At 38.8% G+C, this 12,679-nt stretch overlaps 1 protein-coding gene across 5 annotated transcripts in view; it reads right to left on the reverse strand.

The window, feature by feature from the left end:
* MAP4K3 (mitogen-activated protein kinase kinase kinase kinase 3) overlaps positions 1-12,679 on the reverse strand; it is an 80,095-nt gene that overhangs the window by 10,982 nt on the left and 56,434 nt on the right. For 4 of the 5 annotated variants that reach the window (XM_068675534.1, XM_068675532.1, XM_068675530.1 and 1 more), the window contains 7 exons: positions 10,349-10,433; positions 9,202-9,281; positions 6,658-6,718; positions 6,459-6,576; positions 3,828-3,886; positions 1,247-1,350; positions 237-408 (listed from right to left, as the gene is read on the reverse strand). In XM_068675534.1, the coding sequence (XP_068531635.1) occupies positions 237-408; positions 1,247-1,350; positions 3,828-3,886; positions 6,459-6,576; positions 6,658-6,718; positions 9,202-9,281; positions 10,349-10,433 (679 nt within the window). The remainder of the gene's footprint in view (positions 1-236; positions 409-1,246; positions 1,351-3,827; positions 3,887-6,458; positions 6,577-6,657; positions 6,719-9,201; positions 9,282-10,348; positions 10,434-12,679) is intronic. The other variant, XM_068675531.1, reaches the window with a different exon arrangement.

Consider the following 12,679-nt stretch of genomic DNA (forward strand, 5'->3'; position numbering starts at 1 on the left):
GGAGTCCAATTGGTTCAACAGTAGAAACATTTAAAAAAAACAAAAACAAAAACCAAGGGTGCATATACAAGCAGGTACATCCAGATACCCCTTTAAACAAAAAAGACTTATCATGATCACTCAGCTTTAATGATTTAACCATTAGTTTTGTCAAAGGAAACTACCTTTCCAGTACTTCAACTCTAACAGAAGAGCAAGGAACACTTCTGAATGCAATCACAACAGCATGCACAAACCTGTTTCTGTAAACCATGAAGAGGTAGAATTTGGGTTGACAGTCTCAAACTTCACCACCTGATTGAAGTCTCTTCCTCTACTGACACCGACACAAACTAAAGGGAATTCCTGCTCTGGAACTACCAGCATTTCAAACAATCTCAGTGGACAAGGTACAGGAAAATCTATGTGCTAGATTAAGAAACAAAAAATATGTATTAGAAGGGAAACAAGTTTAGTTCTAGTTGCTATTAGCTATTTAAACCATACAGTAAGTTTTATTTTGTATATTTTATAACACTTAGTTTACTCCTTCGGATAACAGTATTAGACAGATACAGAAAGCCTCAGTTAAGAAAATTAGAAAGTCTTCATGCCGATTTGGTTAAAATAGATGGGATGCCTTTCATCATGTGTGCTCTGTGCTGCTGCTCACAGAGGACAAGAGTGCTATACCCAGGATTGTCCCCCTTAGATAGGGAGTCTCCAAGCTATTGCTTCCTCTGCTGATTAAGTCATAGCAGCTGCCTCTCATAAAAAAAAAAAAAAAGAGTGCACCTTGGTTCCATCTCTTCTGATGGTGTCAAACGAACATTTCTGGGCACCTACTGCATCTCAAACCACAGAACATTTGGCTACCTTCTCTCTGGTATGGAAACAGGCCCACTTCTAACCCCTCCATTTGGCCATGCCTCAGTCTGCAAGCCAGAGTTTTCTATTGTGCAACTAAAAGGCAATGCTCATGCAAGGAGGGCTTTGTTCTTCAACTGAAGTGCACCACAAAAGAAAAAAACCAAGGTTCCTATATACATTTTGAGTCAGTAAATGCATATTGAAAATAGCTTTTCAAATATCTGCAACATAATTAAACAGAAACTGTGAGAAAAGTCAGTGCATGGTAATGACTCAGTTATTTACTTATTTAATGTTACTAAATAACACAAGGAATAGCCAATACTTATTCATAACAAATCATTACAAAGACAAATAGAAATGAACATCAGAGCATTTCACCTTATTGCAGCATTACCTTGATTAACATGAATTTTTGCATTGGTTCAACCCATTCTAACAAAACAATGCTAGACTGTAGTGCTCCACAAAGGTACTTGTGGCCTGTGTAGGGATTCCTCACTGCCAAAAAAAGAAGAGGTAGGGTACATTAGTATGCTAAGCAATTATAAATCATAAACAATTTTCAGCTAAATAACAGTCCATACATTTCTGGAAAATAACCCTTCCCATACCTAACCTAATCTTTCATGAAGGGAAGCTGCTGAAAAGTCAACATCTATACTTCAAAAATGGTGGCAGGGAGCATGCTGGAGCAGGGGCTGCCTTTCCATTGGGTATGAACAGCAAGCAGCTGGTGCCAAATAAGCCATAACAAACAACTCTCACGAGAGAGCTGTGGCATGTTTCACCGCTTCAGCTCAAAATCATATTGGTTTTTGTTTTTTGAAACAGTAGATGGGATTTACTACTTCAGACAATTAATAATAAAAAGGGGAGTCACAAACATTTGAGGTATCGTGCTCTAACACGTTGGTTTGCTTAAACTCTCTCCAAATTATCACGAGAAGCTATTAAGGAATGGCTTTTTTGATGAGACAAGGACAATTATCCATGAGGAACTGAACAGCCACTGTCAATTGAGAACTGCTCAGCTGCCTTTCAAGCACCACAATGCTAAGTCTGAAATCCACATACTGTATTTCTGATTAGCACTTCTTGACCAGCATGAAATACAGTTTTAAAGTGACATCAGTTTCCATTCGACTGCTCCATTTCTATTTTTTGTCAGGGTTCAATTTAGAATTGTAAAAAGGACAATAAAGTTGCGAAAATTGGGCACTGTGAAATCTGGAATTTTACAACTTGAATTCTACAGTAATGACAAAATTTCACTCCCTAATGGATATGCTGGCACTGCTTAGGAACAACAAGCATTACTTCGCACCTTGTACAATTACATCTAAAGACCAGATGTTAACTTGCAGTAAACTAACCATCACCCAGCCACCAGGCAATTAACAACAGAGCTCAAATAACAAGCATCTAACCCAGTACTATGTACATAGATGAAAAATGCTCATGCTACTCCACTGCCAAGAAAATCCACTGGCATCTGAAACAAAAGCTCAATGTCATTAACCCAAGTTCTCCTTCACCATCAGTCAAGTCAACTGCAAAAGGCAGCAAACAGCACTTGGCATGGCCCTCAGTAAGGCTGAACTCAGCAGCAGAAACCACAAAACAGGCAATTAGCAACACCTGTGAGCAGGAGAAACAAGACCAGAACTTCTGGTCTTTTTCTGCCTCCTATGGTACTGCTGCTTTCCCCAGGCCAAAGGGATCCTCATTGCTGCCAGCAGGAATGGAGACTCAGGCTGCACGTAGTAAGCAGGGCAGTAGGTGGGGGATCTTGCCCCTCAGACCTCTCTTTTGCAGCTGCCCCTGTTACAATCACAAATTCCCAGTGCCCATCGTGCAAGAAGCGCTCCAGGCTTATTAGGTTGAGCTGTCTCTGAGCACAACAATGAACTCGCCCTCATCGTGCCAACCCTCATGGCACTCCTGTTAAATCCCGTGCCTGGTAGTGTAGAAACCATAAGATTACAGAGGAGCATACCACCATGTCCCTCATTTAACAGAGTTCTCTTAAAACAAAGGGGCTCTGAAATGAACTTTAAGTGTCAGAAAGCCAGCGCTTGTACCTGCTCTGATCCCTGCCTCTCCGCACCTCCCAGATGACATCCACACCACAGAGGAGGGAGAAGCTGAAGTTTTCCTTTCAGCATCCATTAGCATTCACAGCTTGACTAGACGCCTCAATTAAGGCAAGGCCCGAATGTACACAGTACATATCATTAACACCCCACCACACCCTGAAGGATTTGGATCCCAGAAAGAGACAAGTTTTAACAGGTGAGCTGTGCAAAGGAGCGATAACAAACATAGGATGTTTTAGCAATCTTGGGGAGATTCTCATCGGGATAAGCAATAGATGCTCACCCACCACTGAACATCTCCTGTCTAACTCCTCACACCAAAGACTGGATTATGGGACACCAGATGAAACATTCCCAGGGATAAGAATTTACGAGATCATCCACAGCTACCTTTCCCCCCTTTAAAACATTCTTAACACAAGACAGCTTTAATTCTTCAGTAGTTGGCACTCTGAATGCACTATGGAGTCTTCAGGGACTGTCCCCAAAGAACTGAAAACATTTGTTTTTATAATCCAATATAAATCATTGCATCTTCCACTAGTAAATCAGCTTACTTAACCCGACGGTAAAATCTTTAAGTCACTCCATCCATGGAGATTAGGTTCTTCCTGAGGGCTAGCTTACATTTGACATGCACTCTGCTTCCCTGCATTTTCTTGAGAAATACCTTTATCTTCAAAAACAAAGACAAAAATGAGCAAGTTTTCATTGCCTAAATGCAAGGATTAATAGGATGAGGTCACTGTCTGCAGATGCATAGTTTCATAATTACAGAAAAGCCTCTTCTCCCTTGACCTCCAAAAACTGACACAGAAATCTTAATACTGCCACCATTTGTGCTTCTTATTGGCATTTATTCTGCAGATCTTTACTTACCAACACAACACTTCTGACACCATTTGGTGTCGGGAATTTTTGTAGACACCGCAAACTTCCTACAAGATAAACACAGAATTATCAATCAACTACAGCACCTGAATAAATTTGCTTTTCAGAATGTTGTTGCAGTGAAAATTGTACTTGTCCCCCAGGAAAGTTAAACATTTATTTATCTCTTCTCAAAACAAAATGCCTAGAACACACAGTGTGATCCCACCATGAAGCACTGAGATGCTGCTCAGTTACCCAGCGTTATGAATGCAGTGAGAAGTCAACCTATAACTTGTTGCATCTTGTGCTGGATGCTAATACAGGTAACAAAATCCATTCTTGTCCCGAGGACATTACAGTTCAAGACAAGACATGGGGACTTGGAATGTGGAAAACTATGTTGTGCTGGATAGCTTGCTGGACTGCTGTCCTCGCAAACTCACACCTTAAATTTTTATGAAAGCTTTTCATAAGCAACGCAGCACAAGTTTCAAGAGGAGGTCTGAAGCAGGACAGGAAGGCAGCTTTGTAAGATCTCTCGTGTAGGGGACACTCCCTGAGAAATGATGAAAACTATCCGATAAGCTGGGGAGATGGTGTTAATTTGCTCGAAGTAGAAATCAATGCTTCTGAACTGACTAGAAGACTACAGATTGTATGGAGATTGCTCACAGTTGTAAAATAGATGGTAAAAGTAACTAATTTGACTGATGCTGCAGAAAAGATGGGAATAAGTGAAGAGATAGGCAGATGCTGTGGTCAAAGCTATGAACTAGGAAAATACTTGCAAAGCATTTCAAATGAAGCTTTCCAGAAATGACTGGTAATGTAGTAGGACTGAGCAGTGTAAAAACACTATAACCACAGATTTTGGCTGGAGAAGTCATGAGAATCTTGAAAGGACCAACTGAAGGACGCTCAAAGGAATGAAGCTGGAAAGGAGACTTACTTTTTACCTCTGAATACTTGTCTACTAAGTATCATACGTTGAGTTTAGACCATTTTGCAGACAACCATACTGAATCTCACATCATGACTTGGAATTTTACTTAGCTTTACATTTCCTCTATAGAAAACTTTGTTTTTAGTTTATCTACATTATTCATGTTGCACTCATCACCATGCTATCTAGGAACTTGCTGCGGAACATACTTTGTGGTCTGATAGGGGAAAAAAAAATGCTTTCCTACATACTTCAAATATAATTCTGGTAGTCTGCCTGGCTAAGGTTGCTACCCTGACGCCTTACAGCCAAAGGATAAAGCAGGAGAACGGATTATCTAAATGAATCTGTCGTGCCTTTGAACGACTGGCTTGGCACTCGCACATTCAGGTTGTGCTGCATTTTTCTTGGGATGTGACAGGACTGGACAGGAAATTTTCTGAGCCTTCTGGAACTTAACTGAGGAGTCATTCCAGGCTGAACATAGTCTGAATTTTTTCCACACATGATCGTTGTAATAATTATGATCATCAGTCCACCGCTGATAAAATCCTCAAGCCAAAGCCACCTCAACAAAGTTAGTTTGGAAGAGAAAGAAACAGAACCATGGTGCAGGCACACAGAAGACAACATTTCAAAGTACAAATTATCTCTTAGGTAATAAGAATTTAGCCTCTAGGAAGAGCACAATTTTTAGATAAGTGTTGCACCTATATGTTTGTAAGTGACTGAACGAGAAGCCTTTCCTGAACCTGAAAATTAAATGTTAATAGGCTGTCAGCAGAACCAAAGGTAATCAAGAATCAGGTCTACTATAATACAATTTGCTAATAAAAAAGCCTATTACTTGAGAAGATCCAGTGATTAACTATGCCCTCTAAGAACCAGAAGTTTATCTGCAAACTAGATTAATGTTACTATCTCTTCCTCTTGAATTTGAATGGGCGCCTAAGGCTTGCTTGTTACCCATTGTACCCCGTCTCTGGGATTTTGCATGCTCTTGGTGGTAAATAAAGTTGGAGGGCCTGCATGTACAATTACTGAAGGCATCTGGGGACACAAATTTCCTTGTAATACCTTCCATCCTCACCTGCAAATGACGTGCCAATGATGAGTGTCAAATCCGTGTTCCACTTCTGTTTTCCCCAGCTTTCAAAATAACCCATCAGCCCATTCCCTTTGGGATAAGAGTCGCCTTAATCATCTTGACCTCCCCCCGCCCTTTTTTTTTTTTTTAAACACAGTAAAGTGGGGAAATGCACTTAAGTGCAACTATTTTTTTTAATAGAACAGAAACAGGCTGCCCAGAGCTCAAGCAAGTAACTAACTTAAGATCACCATTTCTACTTGCCTGAACTATCACAGGTACAACACTAATCTGAGATGCTGTTTCACAAGGACAATCATGACTTCCCATGCTAGACTACGCTTGACAAGAGCCATACCCAGAAACAAGAGGCTTCCAGACAAGAAGGTAAAACGTACTGAAACTCAGTTCTCTGTTAAGAGCATAGTCACATCTTGATTTACATGGAAATAGAAGTCTAAACTCTAACACCCATGTGAGTTATTTATGGAAATGTGTGAACATGTGAACAGAGTTCCGAATTATTTGGGATTCCCAGACTTTCACAGGCATACCCTGAACTCCTAGAATTAAGATGTTCTGATATTACCTGATGATGCATACTTACCTGGGAAGTATTCGGTCAGGGAGTTTATGTGCTGGAATAGCAACAGGTAGCTTTTGCATTTGCCTTGCATAATCAAAGAGTCCTGGCAGATTATGAGAATATAGCTGAGAAGCTTTACCTGGAAATTAGAAAAAAACACTTCAAATACGAAAACAAATGGATACCAATACTACCACTCACAGGTGGCAGAGCAACTTACCAGATATTGATAACAAACAATTGTTCATGACATATAACCACGTACACCTTCGAGGAAATAGCTGATAGGGAAGAAAAAAACATACACTCAGTTCAATAAACACAAAATAGAAGCACATTAACTCGATCAATTAATGTCTGCATAGACAACAGGACAAAACTAATATTGACTTGCTTTTTGTAGCAGAAATTAGCTTAAGCCAAACAATATTTACCTGGATTCCAGAGTTAATTCTGAGTAAATCTTAGGCACACACACTATATTTAACATACACATTAACATTTAGACAATTGGAACATTTTGTATTCAGGTCTTCAAGTATACTATAATTAGCCCACAGTGTCATTATAAAGATCAATCCATCCTTTTTCAAAAATTTTAATAACCACCAGCCTTTCTCCTTCAAAGGAGAAACACTTAACAACATAAGCTTCAGTAAACAAAGCATGGTCAATAAACTAAAGCCATTCTAAAGCCTGTAGTATTCCAAGTGTCTTGAAACAATTAGAACTGGCACTTGAAGAGACTCTCCATCTGCATATGGTTACACGTTTCACAGAAGTGATCAAGGAATGCAACAAATGGTCAAGGCAGAATTGTTATCTGTCAAATTACTAGACACAATTAATAGAAAGAAGGGGCTGAAACTATCAAGACATCTTTTTAGAAAAAAGAAAGATAAAAAAACAGTATTTTTTCTTCCTTCCTCTCACATAACTTCTGGAGCTTGTTGCCACAAGTGTTCATGGAAAGGGACAGTATCAACAGTGTAAACGAGGGATTAGACATACTGATGTCCAACAGGCCCATAAATGGACACGAAGGCAAACAGGCAGGGACGTACCCTCCAACATGCCTAATTCAATGCCTGTAGAGACGTCCAAGGGGACTGACTGTGAGGGGACATCAGAAAGTGGCTGAGCTCATGGGCATTTCCTATTGCCGCTGTAGGAAACAGACTATTGCACTAGACAGATCACCCAGAAGTATTTTACTTTTTATTTTTTTTACTCTTAAAAAAAAGCTGTAATCTCCCTGCTGGCGTATTATAGAGATTTGAAGAGAAACATATTTTAACTGGAAGGTTTTTCTGTAAGAGTGTGAGATCATCCTGAAGCTATACTGACTCCTGGAAACACGTATTATTTCTGCTTTGTCCATTAGCAGAGTGAAATGAAGTGGAAAATAACCAAGAACACTACTTTTGCTTTTACAGTGAATTGTATCAGACCTAGAGAGTAAACAACAGTGAAACACAGGATTCAAAAATACTATTGGAGTTCAAGCCCTATTGACTGCTATCATAAATAAGGATGTAACAAATGGTCAGCACAGAGGGTGCACTTTCTATTCCTGAAGTCTTCTCATAACCTAAACACTATTAAAAAAAATAGCAATATTCTAACAGCCTGACAGTATCTAAATTTAACTTGCACATTTGATTGATCTTCTGTAGTTGCATAAGCATACTGTGACTCAGTGGGTTTGGATCTGGGGATTAGAGAAGAACAGCAGTACTTCAAATATGCAGGTTGATTAGGCTGCCACGCATTGCTCCAGTGACATGACTGGTTGTTTTTACTAGCACCTCTTTGTGTCTGCAAGTGCTTATTAAAATACTTAAAACATCATTTGACAATGCACTACAGAACATGGTACTTAAAGAAAACACGGATGGATATGAGAGCATGAGTTTCATTTTACCTATTCTCCATTTTTGCCATTTTTCAAAAACTTGGTTGGTCTGTTTGGCCTGCAGGAATTATTGCATTAGTGATATTCCTCAAGGTATGTTTTGCAACTGAAGTGAAGCAGCAAATAAGTACCTGAGCTAAGTTTTAACCAGCTAACTCAAGCACCAGTATGATTATGGGTTACATGGGGCTCAGTGCAAGCTACCTAAGCCTCCTTCTCAACACAACAGACATCTCTACAAAGTCTGGACCCTGGAAAATGAACAAACACCAGTGCCTCCAGCTTACAGTGTGAAGGCTGTCCTTGCAAATTCCTCCATCTTGATGGCAGATGCATAGCTCCCTAAGTTAGGGAGAAGGCAGGAAAGAAAACAAGTCTCTTAGAGATTAATGAAAGAGCTGGAGAAGTCACCATACAGAAAAACCTGCAATTGGCATTTCCCCCTCCCCACTATACCCTCAAAAAAAGTACTATTTATCAGATTCTGCAAAGACAGTTTTAACTGGGATTCAGTAAGTGAGTTTCATCAGCAAAACTGTTTTTAAGATTGAAAGAATGGAATCTAGTTTTTAAAGGATCTTCTCACTTCCCTGTAGCCAAAACATAACGCTTGGTGTAAATATCCTATCTTGTAAAATAACTTAAAAAAAGAGACCTTCATACAAAACATGTCAAGGAAATTCCATACTATTGGACAAATCATTTAACTCCAGGATAATATAGAAATATATTACATTAATGAGTGGCTAAAAACTGTCATGGATGGTGGTGGGTTTTTTTGCTTCTCTGTTTTTTTTGTTTGTTTTGTTTTGTTTTGTTTTTTACAGAAGTATCAAACCAGAAACATACCTGCTCCATTGACGTTTCATGAAGTTCATTGAGGTTCAGTGTGTAAATGCCTTCTTCTGCACCAAATATCAAGTATTGATCTGCAAACACAAAACAAATCCAGCAATACTGATCTTTAATTTTATTTTATTTTTTTAAATAAGTGTATGCAGCACTTGACCGAACTTTTGTCAAAACTAGACTAAAACAATTGCACACATGGAAATTAACCAACATATGATAGTTATGGTGTCTGAAAATATAATCTCACCAAGGAAGCTTAAATTTATGAAGCTGTTTTAAGACCTAAGAGTGGTGTTTTTTTGTTGTTTTTTTTTTTTTTGTGACAAACTGGGAAGAAAAAGCAGCTGTAATACAACTACAAGGAAGAATTGACTGAAGTATTGACTGGAAAGTTTTCACAGTACTTTAGGGGTGCCTCACTTCTTGAGCATGATTCACCTGTTGTTTATTGCAATGACAATGGAAGTTAATTAATACCCTTGTTTCCATTTGGACAGCCAAACAAGGCAGGCATCTCATATTGAGAAGGTGTCAGTGGAAAACACTGACTTTCACAATTTCAGTGTCTAAAAAAAACCAACACAGTCTTTTTTTTTTGCTTACTGGCTCTGTAGCACGTCTACATAGCCTATAATCAGAAGGTGAAACTGCAGGTAATATGAGTACAGTGTTACCAATTATCCTTTTTATCAGACAATTTAATAAAGCACTAAAAAGATATGTAAAAATTAAGAGATGCACCAAACTAACCAGTACAACTAGGAAGATTAGGGGGAAAAAACAAACAATAAGTAAATGATGAGGTAATAATTCTCAAGTAGGACCTCTGGAAGTCAGATTTTTTTAAAATAAATTAGGAGTGATATTTTTCGGACTACAATGCTGAGAAGAGCTGGGTCACAACCAGAAAGATATTTCTTTACCTTTAGTTAACATGCAATTTATTCTTTTTTAAAGTTGAAAACTGTGCCCCATATACTTCAGTGTAATTTAAAAAAAACACACTGTACTTGAGACAAGAGTGGTATAACTGAAGAACTGCTTACATAAATAAAGGTACTTTAAAGGGAATAGTTGTACTTATCTAAACACTCCTGAAAGCCTAGGAAAGGACAAAATAAGTAAAATAGATGGGACATACTACCTCTTGTATCTGGATTTATCCATGATGTTGCACAATGAATTTTTAGTGGACAGCCATTGAAAACCTTTGAAAAGCAAGCACCCATCTGTAGAAGTAAAAATAAATAAATAAAGATCCACAACACTTCTAATGGGATTATTTTGATTTAAAAGTATTAACAAGTTAAGAGTAGCTTCATTTGCCACATGGAAAATAATCTTATCCAGACAACATGCTGGCAAATAGAATTTTTATATATATATATTTTAAGTGATATTTTCTTTGTCCATAAAACCCTTCTGAACAAACATACCAGGATGAGCATTTCTGAAGCAGCTCTTAAATTACTAGTCTAAGCATGTACTTACTTCACATGAGAAACCTGAAAAAGTTCCTGATTTCTGTGATTTTACGAACAGTCTCAAGTGAAGCTTTATTCTTGCCATACTTCACAAACATGAAATAAAACTCTACGACATGCCACAATTAAAATCTTTGTTTTGGATTTCCTGTTCATTGTTCTGAGTTGATGTATTTACAGTACTGATAGCTACCTGAAGGAAAACTCCTGGTAGAAGATTCCATTCCTTATTTAGCATAATCCTATGTTTGCCATAATCAGTTTGCCTGCTAAATAAGAGACTTGCATAGTATATTGCAGCCAATCTCTCCATCCTCCCCCTAATGAAGCACTAGTACTTAAGGACATCTATGAGAATAATTAGTAAATTTGCATCACGATGACTGAAAAGCTCCATCCTTCCCTGAACATCACAGTAACCCACCCTATTTTGTTAGGAAACAGACCTGACTGACAGTACAGTAGATAACAGAAACTGATACAGTAGAAACAGGTAGTAAAGTGAAATGTAACTATTTACCAAAAGATGCGCAAACATAGACATAATTCCTAAGTAAGTGTTTCCGTCCCAAACATGAGCAGACATCATCTTTACGCAAAGCTATATATTCTATAACAGGGCTATGGAATGACAACGTTTTCTCTTTCTGTCAATGCTTTGTGAGTTATTATTGACCTATAAGTGAATTAACAAATAGCTCTCCTGTCAACATGTCAACAATTTCTTTTACTAAAATTCTGCTGAGTAAGAAAGTCTGCACAAATTTCAGTACCTTCTGAATGTAGTTTAGTGTAAAAAAGCAAAGAAAATAATTCAGAATTAACTGTTTAAAATAAAAAGCAGACGAAATTAGAGCCCTCTTTGGGGTTTGGACATCCAATTCTCGCGTCACTATTATGAAGACCATGAGTTGGTCTGTTTTACTATGCAAGAGAAAAACAAATCAATGGGAACAGCAAAATGTGGAAGACACAAAGAGAAGTGGAAAGACCTCAGCACTGCTAGTATTGCTGCAGAAGTCTCAGTACCAAGGAGGGAGCTGGCTGCTCACTAGAGAGTGAGTTGATCCTTCTGCAGACATAAGAACATCAGTAAGAGCTAAGACACAGATGACAAGGCAGGAGAATGAGAAGATACTGACACAGAGCGACCTCAATGTACTCGCAGCTTCCATGTTGTCAAATCCCTTGGCAGCAAGGAGATTGAAGGGGGGATATCATGAAAAACAATAAAAGGATTTTTGGAACTGTTTATGGAAGCCTCCTTCCAAGCATGCAGGACACTGAAGGCACTCAACTGAAAATTCATCAGATGACACTTGAGGTTCTGATCTCTTGGAGAAAACGAAGCATTTCTGCTGCTCTGGTCAGCAGCTAGGCAATTCTCCTCGACCCTGTTCCAAGCACTGGAGAGAGATGCTGTGGAGAGAAGCTACTGCTCACTGTTAACACCTAGCTGAGTTCTGCAGCATGAAGATGGCTAAGAAAGCTGAAAAGGGTAGAAAACAGAAGAGACCAACCACTTTCCTCTGGCCTTTCTCAGCCTTGATCTCTGAGAAGCCTACAGAGCCAAGATGCTGCTATAAATGCTTCAGAACAGCAAACAGAGCCTGAGGGTATCATCCATAAATACCACACAAATCCCAAGGATAGAGCTGAGAATCAAGCAGAACAAATTATTAAACTGAGTTGCCGGGGCTGAGGGGGAAACAAAAACACAAAATAAAAGGTCAAAGCGAGGCAGCTTCAACTGCCTGCTGCCATAGAGGCATTCAAGTCTGGAAGGAAATTTAGGAGGCAAGGCGTCCCTTCAGAGGTAGTAGCTAATGCATCTCCCCTGAACTGCAAGCCATCCAAAAATAGCAGAGGGCAGGAAGGGAAAAAACAAACAAACAAAAAAAGAACCAGACAGCCAGAGCAGGTTATTAAGAAATTTGAACCAAGTCTCTCAAATGACAGATGACCATGCATAAATACCATTATAGAGTCCC

This window comes from Anas acuta, chromosome 3, assembly GCF_963932015.1.
Source record: "Anas acuta chromosome 3, bAnaAcu1.1, whole genome shotgun sequence".
NCBI classification, from domain to species: domain Eukaryota; kingdom Metazoa; phylum Chordata; class Aves; order Anseriformes; family Anatidae; genus Anas; species Anas acuta.